Source organism: Puntigrus tetrazona, chromosome 7, assembly GCF_018831695.1.
Source record: "Puntigrus tetrazona isolate hp1 chromosome 7, ASM1883169v1, whole genome shotgun sequence".
NCBI lineage: Eukaryota > Metazoa > Chordata > Actinopteri > Cypriniformes > Cyprinidae > Puntigrus > Puntigrus tetrazona.
The window spans coordinates 15,820,839-15,844,489 of NC_056705.1; the positions used below are offsets into that span (position 1 = coordinate 15,820,839).

General features: G+C 41.1%; 1 protein-coding gene across 13 annotated transcripts in view; it reads left to right on the forward strand.

Moving 5' to 3' along the window:
- Positions 1-23,651, forward strand: part of sox6 (SRY-box transcription factor 6) — a 143,508-nt gene that overhangs the window by 114,080 nt on the left and 5,777 nt on the right. For 10 of the 13 annotated variants that reach the window (XM_043244134.1, XM_043244138.1, XM_043244142.1 and 7 more), the window contains 6 exons: positions 1,204-1,353; positions 3,295-3,472; positions 4,101-4,288; positions 14,506-14,611; positions 21,187-21,420; positions 22,865-23,081. In XM_043244134.1, coding sequence (XP_043100069.1) covers positions 1,204-1,353; positions 3,295-3,472; positions 4,101-4,288; positions 14,506-14,611; positions 21,187-21,420; positions 22,865-23,081 — 1,073 coding nt within the window. The remainder of the gene's footprint in view (positions 1-1,203; positions 1,354-3,294; positions 3,473-4,100; positions 4,289-14,505; positions 14,612-21,186; positions 21,421-22,864; positions 23,082-23,651) is intronic. The other 3 variants (XM_043244140.1, XM_043244141.1, XM_043244144.1) reach the window with 2 other exon arrangements.

The window sequence follows — 23,651 nt, forward strand, 5'->3', positions numbered from 1 at the left end:
TTTTGTTTTAGTATTTTATTTCAGATTTATTTAAATAACCCTATCCTGGAATACACTTTAAATAGTTGCCCAGTTCATGTTAGATTATTCAGATCTTTACTGTCTCCAGTCTCTGTTTCAAGTCTTTGTTTGATGCACTTTCAATGTTTTCAGAGCTGATTTTAGCCTGGTGTGCTTCCTTTTATTTAATGTAAGAGACAAAAGACAATATAAGCATTTACCTGCTCGCTAATCAATATTTGCCTGAGGGAAAGCAGCTGTGCATACATCTGTCTTCTCACTAGAGAGCTGAAAGGAAGTGTGATTGTTTTAAGCGTCTGTGAATAATACAACGCTCTAAAACAAATGTCGATATACAGTGTTCTACTATTTGACATTCTAACCCAGGATTTTCTATTTAATTGTTCCTTTTGATCTAACATTGCTTTGTTTTTTGGTTTTTTTTTTAAATGGTGCAGTTGTTGCTATTTTTTGTCTGAATGGTCTGTGGGTATTAGCGATCTGTTGAAATAAAAATAATTTTCAATAGGTTATGACAGTCAGTCAGTCAGTCTCAGAGCTGAAATATAAAACTCTTCTGCACACTTTCTCCGCTTAGTTTTGATAAGTGATTGACACCCAGCACTTCAACATGCTGAATGCGTACCGCTGGAAGGTTGCTGATGTTAGCGAGCGTGTTGACCGTGAGCCAGTGAAAATAAGCAGAAGAACGTGAATTCTCTTTGTCAGGCTTCCTGTCTTAATGAATGTCTTTGATAGAGTGCGTCATAGAAACTCATCTACCTTGAGTTTGTGTAACTTTGGGGGAACGCGCATTGCGCTGTCGAAGGGGGAAGTTCAGGTGTCTGCATAGCGACATGAAAAGGCGCCAATTAAAGTCAAAGGGGCTTACCAGAGGGAGCGAGGGGAAGGAAATCAGATCTTAGAAGCAGCTAGGTTTCAGTCTGCAAATTTTGCGTGATGAGTGGAAAGACGAGCGGCTCCAAGTCTCTTGTATGTGTGCCATTGCTGTGTGGTTTTTTGGGGCTGCTGTCTCTCCCTGGATCCAGGCTTTGATATACAGTTAGACCTTTGATGGAGCTTCTATGCCGGGATGGAAAGGGAAAAAGCAATGCGAGGGAGAGAAGAAAAGAGAGAATAAAGGCTTTGAATGGTGTCTGGCTTTGGATGTTAACGCCTTGTGGGTTGTCTCCCTCCTTACAGCAACTCTACGCCGCCCAGCTGGCCGGCATGCAGGTCTCTCCAGGAGCCAAGATGCCTCCGCTGCCCCAGCCCCCCAATTCTACTGGGCCGATCTCCCCGTCTGGCTTGAAGAATGAAAAGAGGGCCTCAACCCCCCTGGCTCAAGTCAAGGTATGATCCCGGCCCGGTCTGGTGCGACTGGAGTGGTACTTGACCTAGTCTTCTCCACTTCCTTGTTCACTAAATCAGCTGTGGTAGGTACAGCAGCAAGCGCTCGCCGTCAGTTCTCCTCTCGCTTCGAGCCCATCAATCTGATCTGCTTTTACAAGACACTCGCTCTCTCAAGCAGAACTCTGTGGACAGGGTTGCTATGGCTTTCCCTGCTCCTGGAGAGCAATTTTTGGAACACATGGTTTCTCATGACAGAGACTGGCCCACGTTTTCCTGCGCGTTACATTTAACTTGGACCAGACTAAGGCAATGACATCAGAGGCACATAATCTAAATATATTGATGAGGCTACAATGATGTGATGACTGTCTTTTGTTTCTTTTATAAGATCAACACTCACAGCATATAGCGCTTTTCCATCAGTCTTCACTGATATACATCATCGTTTTGCTTTTTTGTGCTGTGGCTGTAACCTAAAACACTTGCACATTTGGAAAAGTTTAGTTTAATATCACAATAGAACAGGGGTAAATCATTGAGGCGAACAGTAGTGTGTGCGTAGCGCCCGTAATCCTCTTCAGTCGCTCAGCTAAAGCTGCTCCTCCAGGGCTTTTGGAGCTTTGCCCTTGGAGAGAGCCGCCACATATCAACATCTCAGAGCATACGGTAAGATCATTGACAATTACGCAGAGCCACAATTCAGAGTCAGACGGGCATTTTTAGGCTCTCTACTATAGTTTATGTAGCCAACACGTGTTGTATGAGATACGGCGTGTTACTATTGATCAAAGATGTTACGTGATTTTTGCTCCGTTAACTCCATATGTAGATACGCTGTGCTTAATTAGCTAGCAGTCTGTTTGTTTGTCTAGTTGAAGCGTAATTGAACGACAAACTGTTATTGGCAGTCAGATTTGCAAAGAGCTGGGGGCAGTCTCTGTATGTGGCCCATCTGTTTGGACAGTACAACACTGCCAGTGGAATCTTTTTCTAGCCTACACAAGATGCGTTATTATGTTAAGTTGTTCAGGGTTGATTATGCAGTTTCGACACAAATTTTACCTTGTGTTTTACAAAAGCTCTCTACTTTGGGCTAGTCTCTTATTTATTTGACACAAAATAAAACCGTAATTTTGTGAACTATTTTTACAATTTAAAATAGCTATTTTTAATTTATCTTAAAATTCTATATATTCCTGTGATGAATTTTCAACAACCATTATTGCACTCTTCAGTCTCATGTGATTCTCCAGAAATCATTGTAATATTTTAATTTGGCGCTCAAGAAATATTTCCTCTTATTATCAATGTTCCACATAATTGTGCTTGTAAATGTTTTAAAGGATTTAAAGGATATTTTAAAATAAATTTTAAAGGATTCGGTCAAAAATACATACTCTTACTTTTTATTTGATGCATCCTTGCTGAATAAAATCCCTTCAAAACAATAGAATAAAAATAACAAAATAAAAGTTTGTAACATTAGTGTGTGTTTCTAGAAAACCGTAGAACACAAATTAGAGAAGTTTTTCCAATACAGACCAAATTTGCTTACCACAAAGACATCAGAACACACAGACTTAATTGGAACGCATTCAGCTACAACAGCAACAAGCTCTCTGGTCTGACTGCATTAGTTTGAAACAGGATGTATTAGCTGTTAACCGTTTCTCTTGGGCATGAGAGCAGGTGAGAAGATAAAGATGTGTGCTCAGACAGAGAGGGTTTTAATTAACCCGAACAAAGCCTGCCTCTCACTGCACTGAGGAGCTACAGCATGGCACAGAGCCTGGCTATGAATACAGAACCCATGTCTTGGAGGAGTCTGACTAATTAGTCTACAGTAATAGCCTCTGGTGCATTGTCTTTTATGTAAGGTGGAAAGCATCTCTCTATAGGGCGTCCGTGTTTTAACAGAAGCTTTGTGTCTTTTATCTACAGGAGGAGGGAACGCAGCCTCTCAACCTCTCCGCCCGGCCCAAGACAGCTGAGCCCGTCAAATCCCCCACATCCCCAACACAGAGCCTCTTCCCAGTCAACAAGAGCAGCCCGAACAGCCTGTCCAAGAGCGGAGGCATCCCCAGTCCCATCGGAGGAATGGGCCGTGGCTCGTCTCTGGGTAAAACTGTAGATTTTTTCTGCTTTTACAGTCCTCTGTAGTGAAATCTTTTATAATGATTAACATCCTCACAGCTTAGAGGCTAATTGTATATTTCTGATTCTTTGTAGTTTAAAATCAGAGAGTGAACGTGACACACTCCTAACTCATAATCTCCTTTAGACCCTGCCTTTTTAAAGAGTAACGGATGGCATTGCTGTATATTTGTTTTCAAAGCTTGTAGTTCATCTCTCATATTAAGATTTTTTTTTTTGGAAGCTGCTACTAACAGTTACTAAAAACAGTCTTTCATTAAAACGACACTGTGTTGTTGAGCAGTGCTCATTTCCCTCCTCCTCTTGGAGTTGGGCTTTGAACACAGGCTTGGTGTTTGTTTTTCTACTATTTCCGAGATTTAACTGCCATCCCGCCTCACCTCACTTTGATCCACTAATTACAGAAAGGCGACACACACTGAGATTGCTCCCTTAGTTTCCTGCCCCCCCAACACACATGGAGTCGGCCACACTTACAGTGCACACATGCAGACTGTACTCACAAGACCCCCTATATTGTGTTTCACAATATGTCCCTAAGCAAATGTGTATTTGTATGTGAACACCAATTTGTATGTGCTTTGTCTCCACAGACATTCTGTCCAGCCTGAACTCAACAGCGCTGTTCGGAGATCAGGATGCAGTGATGAAGGCCATCCAGGAAGCGAGGAAGATGAGGGAGCAGATTCAAAGAGAGCAGCTTCAGCATCATCAGCAGGGAATGGAGGCCAAACTTTCTGCCCTGACCAGCATGGGCCTGAACAACTGCAGGGCTGATAAGGTGAGTGTGTATTGCAAGGAATTTGAATTATGGAATCAGTTTGCAAATATCAAGTGTTTAAATCAGGCTATTACTTTTTTCTTTTATCAAAAAATAATTAATAATTTAATATTTTGTTTGAATTTCCTTAATTGTTTTTTATTTTAACAATTAAAATATTTCATAAACATATTTTATAAACTATTAACAATGCACAGTCTTGGTGTTTTTTCTCCCTTTTAAACCATTCAAAGTCTTCTGAAATTCATATAGAAATACAAAACTATATATGTATATATATATATATATATATATATATATATATATATATATATATATATATATATATATATACACACACACACACACACACACACACACACACACACACATATATATATATATATATATATATATATATATATATATATATATATATACACATACAATAACACAAAAACAAACAAAATAGAATTTAAATCCTTGTCAAAATGCACAAAATATTTTCATTTTTGGGTGAATAATTGATTTAACTAGTTGACTATAGTAATTAATAGGTAATTTGATTTTCATAAAAATGTTATGTGCTATTTTTGATTAAGGCAAAGTTTGAGAAATATGTTGCTCTTTATTTTAAAACCATTTGTGCATGTGAGTCATCAAAGTTATAAGATGACCTCAAAACCCGATTTTTTTTCATGCAATTTACAATCAAAAGCAGATTCCATTGCAGAAGTAATGTACCCAACACAACTCACTCTTGTTCCTGCCCCTTTTGCCTGAGGACACAACAACAGGCAAAACTCAAGGACTTAAGCCCACAGTGTTTTTTCGGACATAATCTTTAAAATCAATCAAGGTCTTTGAAGCACATCCAGAGGAGTGCCTTTGATTGACATTGGCAGGGTAGATGGTGAATGTGTGTGTGTGTTTGCATTTGTGAGCGAGGAGGACCATCGCGGTCCTCTGGTGCCTGGCCTGCACGGGTTCAAACTGTGATGTCTCTGCCCAATTAAAGCAAACAGGCAGCCCTCTTCAGCCCCTGGTGTGGGACAGGCCCACTTTGTACCGGGAGCAAGCATTCTCTCCGGGATTCCTTTTAAAAATATCTTCAATCAATGAGTCAATCAAGGAGCCGAAAAACAGACACCACTACCATCTGATTGATGCCATATTGCCAGTTGGCTGTGAGACGCAGGCAGGAACTGGGAGTGGAGGCTCATTAATTTTTCAACACCTGATTACTTTCAACCAGCATCTTAAAGTAGGTCAATGTATATGTAAAAAAAGTAGAGGGACTATTTTTCAATCAACTTAGAAGTCAGGGCGAAAGACATGCCCCGATGTGGGTGGCATCGGAGGAAACTCTGAGACCCCAGCGCGTCCTCGATAAAGGCAGAGATGGCCTTTTTATATTATTGCTGCTTCTCACACCAATTTACAGTACCTCTTTACTGCTCAGGAAGGCATTGTGGGGTCATAATCCTGTTTTCTCAAATACAATGCCTTACTTTAAGCCATTATAAACGGAGATATCACTTAAGCCAGTGCATTACGCGCCATTCTTTTGAGATTTTGCCCTCTTTGTTCATGTTCTTTGGAGGTGGATGCGGTATGTGAACATGCAGCCATCACCTGTGGCTGTCTCCCTCCCTCCCTTTTTTCCCATTTTACCTTCACCAGCCTCAACTCATCCTCTCCTTCCCTCTATAACTCCCAAAATTGCTCTGGGGTTAGCTCATGGTCAGCCAAATGTGAGAATATGCCGCTACATGACATGAATGTTGCTCCGACAATGACTGAAAAGGCACGTTTGTCAACAGGCAGCACACACCTACAGCTGCATTGTTCTTAGCAGGCCGAGCTTAACGCTTTTTTTTTCTCCTACTCTTTTGTCTGGCGTGGGTTTTGTCTTCGCACGATTGTAAGGCCCTGCCTTTTCACATGGTTATTTGGGCATCTCATCTCAGGTGAGCTTTGTGTTTTTTTTGTTTTGGTTTTTTTTTTAGGTGGGGAGGAAATCAGTTCTGTTTCTCTCCCTTCCTCCCCTCCCCCCCAGAGAAAAAGACATTACGCTTGTGGCTAAATGTGTTTTCCCTAAAGGTCTTTGATGTAAGGGCAAGGTAATTCTGGGCAGCCAGCAGCGCAGAGAAAGGGGCAGAGGAGGGAATGACAAATAATAATTAGGTGCTCTATCAGTGTGAAAATATGACTGGTATGTTTGGGTTATCATTGTTGCTATAGGTTACAGAGCACATCACAAAGACTCCCTCGTTTTTTGAAGTATCATTTGCAAAGACTTTCCCTTTCTTTATGCCTTTTTTTCCCTTCTGAGTTGCTTCCCTATCAGAGAATGTAAGTTTATGACCTTAAAATACGATGGAAGAAAATGGCAGGCCTCTTTTGTACTGTAGTCTCGCTCAGAAGCCTGTCTGCATCTGATGATATCATAAGGGCAGCTTCACTTCAGTCTGTTGCTAAGCCAAACAGACGTATTGATGTCGCAAACATCCAGAGGCTAAACAGAAGCTGTATTTTCCTCATCATATGTTCCATATGTCTCTGATGTTCAAACGAATGGGACTAAGCAGACATTTATTCTTCTCAGTGTAATATGAAGAATATTCAGTTTTTTGAGATCTCAAACTGCGATGAAATGAATTACATTGATATTTTGAAACAGTATTTGTTTATAAGAAATATTTGGGCAAATGAAAGTGATTTGAAGTTAATGTTTACATTTTTTTGTTTATTTCATTTTCATATTATTAGGGACCATTTACATGCATTTTTTTGAGTAGTAGTTTACTTAAAATATTTGAGTAGTAGAATGCAATATTTTAGTAGTTTACTTAAAAACTCTTGTTGTACATGTTTTGAACAAAAGCACACATTCTCATCTCAGCTCGTCTTACATGCTTAACGTATAGGATGGGGACATAATTAATATCTTGTTTTTGTATTGTTATTATTATTATTATTAATCATTAATGTTCTGTGTCATCCTAGAATAGTTCATTGGTGCAGTTACAAAGTTAAGGCCACAGTAATGCCCTCTAGCCATATGTTTCTGAGGGGACACTTTACATGTCATGGGAAGAGCTACTACAGCCATGTACAAAACGGTAATAAACCGCCCGCTGTATATCACCCAGTGCTGCCAGCAGTCAGACAGTTGGCCCATGCCTGCTGCTTGCGCCTGACGGACGCAAAAAAGGCCTCTAAGTGTTCTAGATAAAAGCTTTCACTTTGGTCAGTTTCAGAATATTAATATTTCAGCACATCGCCTCACCTGACATAAATACTGAACGCCCTTTAATAACTGCCTTCCAGTCTGCTGTTTGGAAGTTTATCATAGTGAAAGCTTACGTGGAAGATTCAAGAAAGGTAACATAAATGGGATTAAGGAGAGGTTAAAATCATCTACTGGGGCTGTTGGTGGGGGATATTAAATATTGATTTATCCCAGTGTAACGACTGAGCTGAAGAGTGAGGCTAAGTGCTGCTTACAGATGGATCAATTCATCTTTTAATACAAAGTGTGTCCATAGAACACAATGGAATGACCTGCATCCCTTTTTCTCTCACACAGAGCTATTTCTCTCTCTCTCTTTCTGAGATGGAAGAGCCATCTCCTTTGAGTCTTCTTTCTTTTAGGTGCATGTGTAAAATATTCATGTTTTAGCATTTTCTTGCTTGTTTTCTATTTGTCTTTTTCCCCTTTTGATGTTCCGTCAGTAAAAGAAAGCTTTTATGGGACCTCCAACAATTTGCTATTTTTTTTAATTTTTTTCAAATATTTATTAGAAGTATTATTGTCTACCGAGGACAATTATTCTGTTTTATTATTTATTGTAGTTTTGTCCCCTGGAAAGCACACTGAATTGTACATTTCTTAATCCGTTTTATGCTCTACTTTGTTTGATTTTACATTTTTAAATTGAATTTCACAAGCCACCTAATGATGAGGTTCCAGTCTGGAAAGAGCCCAGATTTTGATTTCAGATATTATGCCCTTGCTAATAACCTACTTTTCGACAGATGTTGCAGTCCGACGGGGCCTGGCGAGGAGATAAAATATATTCTTGTGCTGACACTTCCCAAACTGGAATCAAAGGGTGAAAGGCCAGTGTATTAACCTATTGAGCATCCGCCGGCCTCCCTGCCCCCTCCTCTCACCTACATTATTGATGAGTGGAATATTCACTTTTCTCAAATCCCAGAGCACAGGGCCACAAACATTTAAATGGAGCTTTGCTCACTCTCCTCGAAATTCTCACCCCCTACTTTTAGACCCGAAGCCAATGTTTGCTCTCGTTCCCTCCCCGCGTGTGAGTGTTAGGGGCCTATTCACGCTTCCCTTTACAAAGACTTGGGGTATAATCTTGTCTGGTCTGCAGCCCTGGAAGCAATTTTCTACCCCTTTTTCTGCTGCTGTCTTGAAAATTGCCAGCATAGGTTATTTTTGGCCGCAAAGTAAATCCTGCCATACATGGCTTTGGCCATCCAAAATTTGATTATATTCTGAACTCAAGCACTGCCCATAGCCAGCAAGTGCCATTGTTGAGTATTGCTTACATTAGTTCTTTGTTCCATTTGTTTGGCTATATAAATAGAACCTTTTTCGGCAATGCGTGAAGGCGAGCACACATCTCGGGGCTAGTTCTAAAACAACGGCATGCACTTATTATTCAGTTTTTTCTCATTTAGGTAAGACATGACTAAAGCTCAGCTGATTTTACACTGTGCTTGCATAAAAGCACACAAATGGCCAAAACAGGGCACTCGTTCAAAAATGCAACGATGGCCTTATACTCCAGACCTGCGAGGCTCTGCTTACTCCAGATACCCCGCAACAAAGCCGGCGTAAAGAATAGGCTACAATGGGTCATTTATGTGCCACCATATTGGGACAGAACTCCTTCGAACAGGTGCATAAAGAACCCTCTGTCTCCTAGATCATGAGATTCAGAGTGTCCATTATTATAAATAGATTGCGTGATAAGAGCAGAAAAAGCAAGGTCCTTCTTAACAGATCCTTGAGGACCTAGTGAACATTTCAGGGTCATTTAAAGCAGAAAACCCATAACAAAAAAATCCAGATCAGATGATCGTAATGCAGCAAGATAGAAAAACAGCGCTGCAGAGTTTATTTTACAGCCGAGGGATGGACACGTATAAAATGCTTCGTTTCCCTCTTGATGTCAAAAGGTCAGATGTTGTAGGTACATTTCTCCTTTTTATAAGCGTGCAAGTTGTCGTTTATGGTTATGGTTTAATTTAGGATGTTTTGGAAAAAAAAGTGTATATGAAAATGTCAGAGATCTCTCATCTCACTGTTTACAGAGTGTTGCTGCAAGGTAAAAAAAAAAAAAAATATATATATATATATATATATATATATATATATATATATATATATATATATATATATATATATATATACAGTTGATATAAATTGCTTCTATTGCCTACCTCATTTGTACATCGCTTTGGATAAAAGTGTCTGCTAAATGACTAAATGTAAATATATATATATATATATATATATATATATATATATATATATATATATATATATATATATATATATATATATACCAGTGGAGGGAGGTCGCAGTCTCAGATGCGCTCTGCCAGCACCCTTTCTGGGAGCCTACAAGCATGGACTACTGCTCGAGTATAAAAATCAAGTGACCGCATTAAAGGAACTCTGGGCTCGGCGCACAACTGCATGTGCTTTAGACTAAACTTTTCAAAACTACCAACTACTGAAGAGCTACACAATTATAAATAACATTGTGACTGGTTACTGCAGGAATTGAAAGCAGATGAGGGGCGAAATAGACGTGCGCTGCTGGGCCTTACTCTCAATACAGATGAATGAAGCAACCTACACCACGTATACACACAGTCAGAACCTATTGTAATAGGCTTTCAAAGCCTCCCTTTATTTTCTCTATCACTTGGATCTCTCAGCCAGGTGTGGAACTGACAGAACACACTGTATTCTCAGAATTCAGAATCCAGGCAAGGACATGGAACAAATGGTTATTCACTTGACCATTGTGTTTTTTGTCTTATTTATTTATTTTTTACCAGGCTATGATATTAGCCGTGTGCACTGGGGCGACAGTAAAGGCAGATTACTAAGTCGCCAAAGGCTGGTCTTTGGCTGCCCCACACAATTGGAGTTATCTGGACTCGGCTGGAACAATTCAAGGCCATATGGCTGAAGCCGGGCTATTTTTACCAGAGGAAAAGCGTCACTCTATGGCAGTGTGATGTGTAAGTACAGGGTAGACACCAGCACAATGCGCTCCTGCCCGAAATACACGAAATCTGCGGGCAGCGCTGCAGTCCTCAGGCACATGTTCTGCGGCCAGCCTGATTAAAGCCCTCTCCGCTGCGCTGACATGGGCTCCTCGCTCTGGCTCCCCTCCAGATGTTCAGAAGTTCCACCAGCCTTGCCATCGGCCCTTCTGTATTATTACTTCACCATGCAACCCTCCTCCGTCGAAACAAAATGCATTCTGTAACCGAATTTGAGGATGGAGGGGAAAAAAGTGGATAGTGGAGGGGAGATTATTGTGGGTGTCTTTTTCCACTTCAGCTTAGGACTGTGTGGTTATAATTTTAGATGTGGGAATGAAGGGCTGCATGCTGAACTCATTTGAGGGAAGGGCCAGCCGTGCGCCAGAGAGGTCGTGGTTAGCATGGGAGGGGCACAACGTGTACCATGACATCTTTTCTTTTTTGCATTGTTTCCGTTTTTTCGTTCGCCTAACCGCCCTTTCCCTTTCTCCTTCTCTCTGTACTTGCGGAGGCTCTGAGCTCCTGCCATCTCACTGCCGTAATGCACATTATAAATATCCTTTATAGCACAATGGTCACGGAGATCTGCTGGTGAGCATTTGCCTGGCCGGACGGTCCTTTTTCAGGATGGTACACACCCTTTACTGCTCTTCTGTGGCAAAGTGATCAGTAAAAATTTAATGACACCATAAAATAATAAAAATGCCATTGATTTATCACAGCGCTTGATGCAGACAGTAGTAAAGGCGCTGTAGACCGTTTTCTTTTTCGAGTCTTCAAACAAAAAGCCTGATGTTATGCATATAAATTATTTCTCTCGATAATGCTATGATATAAATTACACATGTTACAACCAATAAGTATATAAAACACAGTATATTAAATTTAATGGAAATTCATTGTGCAATGTTTGAAGGTGCACACGTCGCTTTTTATGTTCATGCTCACTTTCTCAATTACAGACTCTCTAATGTGCACTGTAAACAGTGTCACTGTCTCGTGTGGATATCAGCACTTCCTAGGCATGAATGAACTCTCTACCTCACTCCATTAAGTTAGACCTAAGACACTGAAGTGTCTAATCTTGTTTTCACGTACAATAGCTCCCGTCTGGCTCATTCTTTAATTATTGTTCTGGAAAATGAGAGTTTAGCGCCTAAAGCGTTTTTTAATGAAACTCGATGATTGATGCCCTTGTTCCCCAAACTGATGTTTAATGATCATGATTTTATAAAAGGAGTTGATTGATCAGAGAAAACCAACAGAGTGGGGAGGAGGGGACGACACAAGCTAGTCGTTTATATCCCCCCCCACACACACACACACACACTCTGCAGTTGTTGGGCCTTTCCCCAGTGGACAGTCCACGGCGCATCGGCCATCGCTTGTGCGACTAATCGCACATCAGTCAATTTGTCATTGGGTGCTGCGCCTCTTTCATTAAGTGCAATAATGCGGTCTGGTGATGAATACAGCAGCGTAGGAGGCTTCACACGGAGCGTGGCACACCGAGCTAGCGCTCCAACTTATCTTTACAAAGCCGCCTGAGCCCAGCGGGAACCGCTACATATGTCATAATTAGAAAACACTTAAATAAGCAAGGCAGAGTCAAGACAGGCAGCTCTTAATGACAGGCCATAAGCAGGTAGTGGTTAATTGTACATCAGAATCACTCAGATGGCCATAAATAATGATTGTTCCATCAAGCGTGGTGGGAAATTGCGGTACTCTTTCTGTACAGCTCTTCTTAGTGTCCCTCTGATGCTTGTGCTGTGTTTTTTGAGTAACTAAAATAAATGAAAGACAATTTAGATATTTTTTAATGAATCAATTTGTGGCTGTTTATACTATTTTGTAGAGGCTATGATATTTCTTCCTCAGGATTCTGAATGCAAAGTTCAAGGAACATTATTTATTTGAAATAGAAACCTTTAGTAACATAAAAAATGCCTTTACTATCACTTTTGATCTATTTAATTTCTGAATCTATTTAAAGTTATTTTTTTAAGTAAATAAATGTATGAATAAAATGTAACAGCCCCCAAGCTATTTAACAGCATTATATATATAAAAATAATTAAAATATTCTGTAATGGGCCTAACTGACATATAAAGGCATGTTTGTGCTGAAAAGAAAGACTTTATTACTTAATTTAATTATATGCAGGGGTAGTTAAGTGCAGTTAGAACTTTTAAACCTGATTGCAGGTGCTTAGTGAACGCTGGTTTTTTATGCTGAAATACCTGACACAAACGTGCCTGAACTGTTTAGTGAATTTGCCCCTCAGTGATAATAAAGTCTGTTTCAAGTGACAACAGCAATAAGCACGGAATCATCTCAAGTAATCCACCATTGTCATGAGCTATTGACAAGTTGAGCCGGAGTGATAATCTTTTGCCGTGTGAAGAGCTTCCTAGCTCCACGGGCTCCCCAGTGGCAAAAAGAACAGAAAACAAACAAACGAGCAAAACGGCCAAAGCAGCGCGGCTGAAAGATTAATGTGTACGTCGGTATCTGTGTCTGCGTCTGTGGCAGGGGAGCTGTTAGCATTGTGTTGGGAGGCCTGCCGAGTGTCTGTTCAAACTGTGTGTGATAGGCATTCTCTAAAGAAAAGACAATTCAAGCACACCTTTTGCCCGAGATTGAACGCACACCCTGGGAGAAAAACAAACGCTCTGGGGCCGACTCACTGTAACTCGCTTTGCTTTTAGCATCTTCCTGCCCTGTTCGGAGGGGGGAGAGATTACTTGTATCATGCCGAGTCAAAGTGTCCATCTCCTCTTCGAGTCTTTAGAGAGAGCGAGACGGGCCTCCACTAATGCCCTGCTGCACTCACGGCAGAACTAGGTCATTTAACAATGGGCCCGAGCAGCGGTCGGCCCTCTTCCTCTGCATAATACATTAAGTCTAATGTGCTGCAACCATTCAGGAGGGCCCCCCAAAAGCTGTTATTTTATTCTGTAAATGCACACGGACATGACATTTAATATTGTCGCACGGGCGAGGAATGACAGGGGTTTATTGTGCATCAAGTGCGACATGATGCCAAGTTTAATCTGAACAGAAAGCAACACGACAAAAGGGAAAACACGGCGTGTTCCTCCGAGCATGAGCCTTGAATAAATGATAGACAGGGAGCTCAGGGCAGCAGAGACAGGGGCATGTACTGCAAAGATTAGAGAGCGGAAAAGAAAAAAATAAGCTGAACATTTCACTGGAGGTCCCAGGCTGCATTGTGTGCTCAGGATCTTTCAGTGTGTTGTTTCTAAATCCTTTTTAGTAGAGTGTTCCAGACTTTTATCGGTGCAAGTCCCTGCAGATGAAGACAGTAAGAGACTACAGCCGTGATAAAGACGACTTGACTCGGGCCCGTCAAAATGCATGAGAAGAGCATGTGTGTCCTATAGGGTTGTGTTTCATTCAGAATTGAATTTGAAGTGCCTTTTAACATTTTTTAATTGTAATTTCAAGGAAAATTTAAAGAAATAATTGAAACTGCTATGTAAGTAGTTTTTAATAATTTAATTGCATTCATTTAAATAAACATTTGTATATAATGTAAGTTTATGTGCATATCCATTATGTCCGTGTGCATATACAGTACATTACATACACCTTAAATTAGTTGAATTCAGTAACTAAGAGAATAATAATTAAGCGATAAAAATAATAATAAGTAGTAGTAGTGGTAATTTCCTACATTTATCAAATTAATTATTTAAAGTTATGGTCATTGTACAATTGTGGAAAAACATAATTTCCAGACTGCTCTAATTTAAGCAGCTTGCAGCCGGCAAGTGTTAAGACCTAAATTAATACAATTTTCTTAATCACACATTTTAGTATTTAGTGTGATGCATAAAGACAAACCACTATCTTTAAGCTGTAGTATCTAAACACAAATTATCTGTCATTTTTGCAGGAGAGGTCTCATTATGATAACCTGGGCCATCACCTGGGCAAACTAGGCGAGGATGGGAAGATTGGTCACAGAGTCATCGACCTCACCAGGCCAGAGGATTTCGAGGGTAAGAATCTATTTGTAGTGTTTGAAAACATAACATGTTGTACCCTTGCAGAACCCTGCCATACATCTAACGCTGCTTGCTGCCTGACTACAGTGAGGAATGAGGTCAGGCACAGTTCAGTCAGATGATCAGATTGACTGGATTCCACGGTTGCTTGGCCAGTGTCAGGGAAAGTTGATGGGGGTAATGCAGTGAGCACGGCTGTGCTTAAAGTTTTCACAGCTAGTTCTTGATGACAAAGTGATGGGACAATGCTGGCCCTCCTCCAGGACCACAGCTCACGTCTGATGAGTTGGGTGTGGAGGTGTAAATACTGATAGAACTTACATGACAAGGTGTCAGCTCCTTTTGTCACCCTGTTCAAAACGTTACACTTGTATACGCCAGTGTTTTTTTCGGGTGTAAAAATATTTGTAACAGTTCCCATGAAAATCTAGAGTCAATATATTGAGAAATAAAAACATTTTAATTCAAGTTTCATATAATTATGGGTATTATCTTTAAAAAGAGTCCTTGAGGGAACAAGCACAATAGATTTTTCTTTTCTTTTTTTTGTAAGATGATCAGCTTCGCATAACTCTGTTTGTTTATGAGCCTTCTAAAACATAAATTATTTATTTTGGCTGGGTAGTATTCAAATCTGTAAATAGAGGTTTAGAGATGCAGTTTTTCTGGTCTGGCATGATCTGATCCGACCAGACCAGAGCAGATTCCCGCCAAGAAGCTCGTCCCACCCCTCTCAAATCAGTGAGAAATCTGGATCCTCGGGTCCTCCAGCACGGTGGGAACCTGACTTCTGTGGGCTCCGGAGCAGTCAGGGGCAGGGTTGAGGGCACCCAGTCGCCCGAGTGATGCAGAGTTCCTTTAAAGTCCTAAGTGGAGGTGAAGGAATGGAGAGAGTCCCGTCGGTTTACTCCCAGTACAGACAGGATTAGAAGGCCACAGAGGTTTCACATCCCAGTGGACAGGCGCCACTGTGAGCTCTCAGAGCCATCCCCATCTCCAGCTTCCCGCAAACACATCGAGATGAAGGATGTGAACGGCATTATATGATGATACACCCCACATTAAATAGTCTCTTTTACAAGCAGAATGTGTTTACCCGTTGGGAAACATGGAGTGTTTACTTGTGTGTTTTTGTGTTTAGAGCCTTTTTCGATACACCAAGTCAAACAAATTCCATTCCTCTCCCTGAACATTTGAGGAATGTGTGTGCCTTGTATGTGACACCTACGCTTAAAAAAAAAGGCAACCCTTCGTCCTGTTTATTTGCCACTAGTCTTTGTTTTATTGCACTACTCTGTTCATCAGTATAAGCTGGCTATTTTAATGCACTTTAAATGATTTATCGGCCATGTAGGAAACTACCATTTGAGAATTAAATTTCTTGATGCTTTAACAGGGCAAACTGACTTGTGTAGTAACTGCCATGGACGGAGAGCAGAGGAAAATTACTGAGTGGGTCTGTAACGGCCGTATGCTTCCTTGTACGGAGGTCCTGCCTGCTGAAAAGACACGTTATATTGGAAAAGGCTCGGGGTGTAAAACAGCTCTCTGTCACTGCTGTAACTCGCAGAAAGCTTTAGGTTGCTTGAACTAATATTTGCAAAGCATGCAGCAACCAAATTAACAGCTGCCAAAGTTCTAACGAGAGAGAGGCCGCTGGAAAATAACGGCGGGGTATGGAAATAGATAGAATTTCCTTCATTTCGCAAAAAGCCACGAGCCACATGCATCAGCTCACCGCAAAGTCATTAGGTCTTTTTAAGCTCAGATGAAAAACATTAACTAATACCACAAAAGGCTTTAGTATGGCCCCTTTGTTCATTCACATATGGCAGCGTATGAGTTTTGTTTGCCGAACGGGTCGGGTCATGCGTGTGTTTAAACTATCTCTGTCAGACGGGGGTCTTAGCAGAACAAAGGGAGTGTTGAGAGATTCCAGGGACAGGAAGTCGAGGTAATATCAGCACGCTTTTCAGACAATGCCGGCCAAAATGAACGTTGTCCAGGATTGATTAACTGCTTGACTTTGTAATCTTTGAGCTATGTTAATGCCGTATTATTTATGCATATGGTTAAATTGTGGCAAGGTTATCGCTGAATTATTATAGACTAGCAATCTGAGGTTCACTGCAGTCAAAGCAAAGGAACCAAAAGCTCAATCAGACATTTTTGTGTGTTAGACGATCGTTTTATAAAGGAGTATGATAAACGGCACCATGTTATGTCATAATACAAACACAAGGATCTAATGCAAGGATCTACACCACTCTGTAAAATCTTTTTTTTTTAAAGAAGTCTTGTATGGCCATCAAGGCTGCATTTATTTGATAAATGCAATTCACTGCACTCTCCCAGCTGGTTAGGTGCCAAGACCTATATTTAGTCAAACATTATAAAGGCAGTCATTTAACTAAAATCTTTTATTTGAAAAAGATGATCTATCTATAGTTTCAGCTGTCTGCCTTTGTCAGTGTGACAATTTTTTGTTTCTCAATGACTCTATACAGTAAACAACAAACATCATGTGAGCATAATCACAGGTCCACCGATCCTCCAATTCAACATTAAAGTCTAATTAATCAGAACAATAGCACATCAGGCTAAATTTTAATTTTTTGATAAAATACAGAAAAACTGTAACATTGTGAATTATCATAACAATTTTAAATAAGTGTTTTCTATTTCAGTGCAATTGAAAAAAATATATTCTTTTAATGGCAAAGTAAAACATTTTTAACATGTTAACAGTACAAAGTATCTTTATTTAACATGATTTTTACTCAATATACTAATGATTTTTATAAAAAAAAGAAAATTCTGTAATTTTGACAAATACAATATATTGTTGCCTATTGCTACAAATACACCCATGCTACTTATGACAATTTTTGTGATCCAGGGTCACATGTGCTTTTGTGAGAAACAATTTTTTTTCTGGATTTTTGGATGAATAGAAAGTTCAAAACGACAGCATTTATTTCTAAGAGAATTCTTCTGTAACGTCATACATGTCTTTACTGTTATTTTCGACCAATTCAGTGTGTCCTTGCTAAATAAATATAATTAAATAAATATTACTGTCCTCAGCTCTTTGAAAGGTGGTGAATATGCAAACCTATTTCTGCCACAGAATAAAAATTAAATCTAAAAAAACAGGCCAAAGAAAAAAGACAGTTTGAATGACAGTTAACATGTCACAAAGAAAAGTCAAGAAAAATAAACTTCCAATTTTGAAACATAAACAAGAATTAATATTAGCTTTTTATTTTTTTCACACCCATAGTTGTCTGAGTTTCTGTGCTGGTTCTTTATCCAGTTTTACTGTCTCTATAGTCAGTCCAGGACTCCTTTCATTGGAATGGTGTAGTGCGAAAAAGGAATTTAGCATGGCCCTCTTCAAGACCTTACAACATCCAGGGCGAGAGGCATAAGAAACAATAGCTTAAAGAAACGTGCGCTAACAAGTCGCGCTTTTGTCCGTATATACTCTCTCACACACAGAGAGCAGAATTCCAAATATCCAGCTGGGTGCAACTCAAACAATTGGCACGTCAAAGTGGTGGGCTTAAATCACATGTAAGTTGTAATGGTTTAATTAGCGGAATATGAGTGCTGACATGAATGGGAGGGCTGAGCATTGTGTCATATCTGTCTGTGCGCGTTAGGAGAGACTGCCATTGTCAGCGCTAAATACCTGCAGAAAGGCGTCCACAGAGGGCCTGGCAGGTTTGCGTGATTGTTGCTTGTTTCTCCAAGCGGATTCTTGTGTGACAGTCTGTGTGTGCCCTGAGAACAAAAGGCTAGCTGCAGCGAGAGCCTGAGAGGCTCAGCCTTTTGGCTCCGTTCCGCGTACCATCGAGTCTGGGCCTGCTGCAGGCAGGTGTGCCGGGCCGCGGGGCCCCTTTCCCTCGTACGCTTCCACGCGAGCTCTCTCTCTCTTTCTCTGTAATTCATACAGTCCCCCTCTGCTCTCCCTCCTGTTCACCGGGAGAGACAAATTAAATAGAGATTCTTGTATCGCTCTGTCATGTTGGGCACCGGGTCTCATAAATCACAATAAAGTCGATTAGAAGCCTCCTGCCGTCTCGCCCCCCCCACCCTCACGCACCTCAGGGGGTCTCCCGTGGCATCCCGAAACATCTGCATTTATTTACACAATAACACACCTAACTAGGTGCTTCCTAAAAGAGCCGCACGGGGGGAAAATAACGTCAATTAATGCCAATTTGTAAATGTCAGAAGCATGTAAGCTTTCTTATTAAACAACAACAAGACGGAAAAAAAAGCAGAGGGTTGTAAATTGCATGTTGTAGATGCGGGGTGACGTCGCACGAGCCGACCTCGCTGCCAAATCTTTGGCTGCTTTTGATTAAGGCACATCATGATTGCAATGGGGTGGGGGGCACAGACCACCCGTGTCTGTGAGCGGGGCTCTGTGCCAGGGGCCGCCGCTCATCTCGTCCCGCAAAGCACCGGCTCTCTGTAAGTCGGCTCTCATTCCTGCGGTCCGCTCAAATGACTGAGAGCGCTGAGTCTGTGTCTGCTGACGCACTACAGCAACAACAGGGCATGAGATGATTATTACAACCAACCCCGGTTGCTCTCGCCCTCTCTCAACGAAACAGAAAAATGAATCTGTTCTGCAATTTAAAAGTCCAGCTGCTGGTTTCCTGCATGTAAGCTGCTCACCTCTGCCTATATCTGCATGCATGCCAGTATATAAATTGCTGAATCAGTGTCAGTGGTAAAGTAATGGCACGGGGCGAATCGTAAATTAGAGCCGGCCATCTCCCCTCCCCCTGAGCAGACAGTGGCGGTCGTGTCTGGGCGAGGTAGCCGAGCGAGCTGGGGTTGGCAAGGTAATGAATGCCTTCATCTGGCCCCGGCAGTCAGCAGATTGCCCAGCGTTGATGGATACTGTCAGCCCTACGCCACACTACATTTCATTGCACAATAAACATGGCTGTCAAAGCCAAACAAAGTGAAATCAATTTATCCTGCACGGTGAGCGCGTGCTAAATGAAATTAATGTACTGTGCGGGGAACGCCGTCGCCGTATAATCTCGACGGAAGGGGATGGGTTGAGGCGGCTGCTTGTAGTGCTACAAAGTTGTGGAGAGGCAAGATCAGAGAGACCCTGACTGATGCACCATGACTGTGTGGAGCTGGGCAGCCAGATAAACAGCAGCCCTTTTTGGATTATTATGATTGTTAAACATGACATGTGTAAATGGATCTTTTGGGCCCTGTGGGCAAAGCCGTTATGCCCAGCGGGGCCTGGAGGATAGAGCCTCCTGCTGGCTGCCTGAAACTTAGACTTTGTCTTTTTCTCTTTCCTAGTGTGGCACGAGTGTGTGTGTGTGTGTGTGTGTGTGTGTGTATGCATAGAGAAGGTAGCTCTTCGACGTTGCCTATTTTCCCGCTCCTCCTCCTTTGAGCAATACGCTGCCCTCGGAATTGTCTTGGTATCCTGGTGCTTTAAATAGCGCTGTAGTGCCAAGATCCATTACTTAGCTGGAGTTTTTATTTTGTTTATCAACACCAGTGATAATAGAAATCAAAAGCAGGTACCGTGTGCCAAGGCTTGAAGTTTCAGGGTCTTAATGAATACACATCACATGTGGATGATGAAATATTCATGGCTGATTCCAAGCCTTCTTATCCAGTTTTTGGATCATTAAAGATGTATCGTAGCATATGGGAAGGCTTTTTTTTTGTTTGTTTTATTTTTCAAGCCTTGTTTATCAACATGTTTTTGTTTGTTGAAATATTCATACAGCTTTTATTTAATTCTTTCACATCTTACATATAAAAGGAAGCAAATGCGCATGCAAACAGAATCATTTTCACTCTGCTGTAAAGTTAAATACAGAAACTGGGGGACACACATGCTGATTGTGAATGGCCTGATTGAGGAGTTACATCCCTTCAAGTCTGTTCAAGTCACACTCACACCAGGCCTCATTCACTAACTCCAGCGTGTCATCATTTTAATGCATTTTTTTTACCATCCTGTGTTTAACCACTAGGTCTGCCCTTTGTCAGATTCTGTATGTGTTAGCACATTGAAAGCAATCACATGGAGATATATGTTTTGTCAGGACATTGGCACTGATCCTCATCCTAATTTAACCTCCCTTACACAAACACCCTTGTGCCACATTTGTTATTCAGAGCATTACCGTTATTACTCATAGCAGGAGAAACATTACGACAGTCATCCAGAAATGTACGGCTGTTCGAATGTACAAACGCTGCGACCCAGACAAAATATTTAAAAGGCATTATAGTCATGGTCCTCCTCGTCTGGTTTGAGCTAGTTTTCACTCATCGGGAGTTCCTTGACCAACAATGCCGTCTTGTTCTACACTCCGAAACAAGGGCTTGCCCCATCCAGTTCTGGGACGGGCAGCCTGGAGTGTGAGATACAGCTGCAGGCCTCCCGGGATTCCCAAGCCCGGGTTCTCTGGTTCAGCTCCATTCACTCTGATGTGCTGACGGATGCCCTGCACTACTAAGTTGATTAACGGTTTGCACCCGCTCTCTCCTTCTTGCTCTGGTGTTCCTAGGGTGTAAGGAACTGAATGGCTCTGCAGATAAACCACATCAGTATTATTGTTGGCCAACAGGAGGCGCCAGCACTACCGAGGCACGGGTCTACAGGGAACCCCGGGGAAGGAACAGCAACGAACCTCACATCAAACGGCCCATGAACGCCTTCATGGTCTGGGCCAAAGATGAGCGCCGCAAAATCCTTCAGGCCTTCCCAGACATGCACAACTCCAACATCAGCAAAATCTTGGGTAAGTCAAAGCCCCCAAATCAATCACGACCAGCAGCCATGGCCGTCTGCATTAGCCTTTCCGTTTTCATTTGGGATTACGCCATGCTTCATAAGAATAAACTGAAATGGTATCCAGGGAACCATTGTAGAGTGCTTCAGAAACTGTTGAAAATGTCTTTGCTTGTTTTGGATCATGTTAACCCAATAGTCTTTTTTTTTAACACAGCCGTTTAAACAGTCATTCTACTTATTGAAATGACTTTCCTTCAGAGTAACTACTCAAGGAAATGTTGTCATTAGCAAAGTTTTATCCAAGTTCTGAAATAATTATTAGCTCCCAAAAAAGTGGAATATTGTGAAATCAGTTGCAAAATAAGTAGCATTACTATCCCTTGCATTTAAAAATAAACTTCATTGCTTCTGGGAAATTGGCAAAAATAGCAATATAAAATGTGTTGAGACTCAAAAGCAAAGTCACATGACATTTTCTGATGTACATGTATTAAATCTGTTTTAATTCAGAATTTTTGAAATGAACTGAACCTCTGTTGAGGTAAAGGGAGGGTCTGTTTTTACCAAACTGAAGCAGCCCACTGTTTTGGACTAAAACCAAGAATTACAAGGCTAAAATGTAGCTGAATTGGACCATTAAGAAAGGCTGAGTGTTATGTTGATTGACTACACATTTCAGCATATAGTACACCGGACCTTAAATTGCACAAAATATGCAAATGAATATCACCAAGGCAGTTTCTCCCCTCTTAGCAATCGATAGACAAGCATCTCAGCATTAAGCAAAATGTATGCTGTGAATAAGATGTTCAGGCTATTACCACACCTGCCTAATCTTCTTTTGCAAGTAATTCCACACAATTCAATGCATCTCAAACAGACGAGCATGGTTAAACTTGATGGCTTCATGCCCGCAGGAGCAGCTCAATTAGATGGATTTAGTGGCTGTCACGTGGGCAGTGTTTGTCATGAAAAATGACAGGGCTAAATGGGTCTTGTCCCCCAGTCCAGAGAGTCAATAGATCACAGCAACTAAAAGAGCCGTCAGCCTGGACGTTTCTGAAGGCTAGAGATATTTACTGGCCTGTTGTTTTCACTAATGCAGAAACGGTAACAGTGATGCAGTTACCCTCCATTCACAAAAGCAGTGCTTGCCTCAGGATGTGTACAAATACACTTAAATATCATTATTAATTTGATTAATTGTATTACAATATCTTAAATTAATCAATCATTTCATAATTAATTAAAATTGCAAATATATATATATATATATGTTATTAAATTAAATATATAAATATAGTCTTTATATAGCATATATAGTATATATAAAGTCTTTAGTTTGAAATAAAATGTAGCTATAAAGTCATCTTTCCCTTAAATAAATAATAGATAAATAAAAATGCACAATGATTATTTCTCACTTCTAACTTCTCTACTGTGTTTAACAGGATCTCGCTGGAAGTCCATGACGAACCAAGAGAAACAACCATATTATGAGGAGCAGGCACGGCTCAGCAAGATCCACCTGGAGAAGTATCCCAACTACAAGTACAAGCCCCGGCCCAAGCGCACCTGCATCATCGACGGCAAGAAGCTGCGCATAGGCGAGTACAAGCAGATGATGAGGTCGAGGAGGCAGGAGATGAGGCAGTTCTTCACTGTGGGGTAGGTGCACGTTGGAAAAAACGGCACGAACAATAGCAGGCGGCCGTCCAAGATGCCCTGCCCTCTGTTAAACCCCTATATGCTGTTCATAAAGCCAGCTTAGGGCTCTCACAATAGGCAGGTAATGACTCCATACCGTGTGCCAACTCCTAGTGTAAAGCCAGTGACCTTTTAATCAGGTTGATTGGAGTAATTCAACCACTTAGCTCATTTGTCACGTTATATGGCCCTCGCACTTAATTTTAATATACGCTTCAAAGCCAAGCGAGCACAGCCTTTTGTTGCCTGCACGTTCCCTTTGTGATTATATGCTGTGGTAAATTTATTTTTTCTCGGAGGAGGGGAAATGCACTATATGGCCCTGGGTTGAATCTCATTGACAAAATAGTATTTTCTTTCAGCTGCCTGAAAGTAGTGGTTTATCACATTTAGACGGTAACAGAGGGCAGCGGGACTCACGTAGCCATTATTTTAGGATATTAGAGTTGAGTATGAATGTAGAGAGGGCTGCAGGGCAGATGTTTGGAGCTCAACTCTATAATTTACTGCGTGTGGTGAGTGAAGAAAATG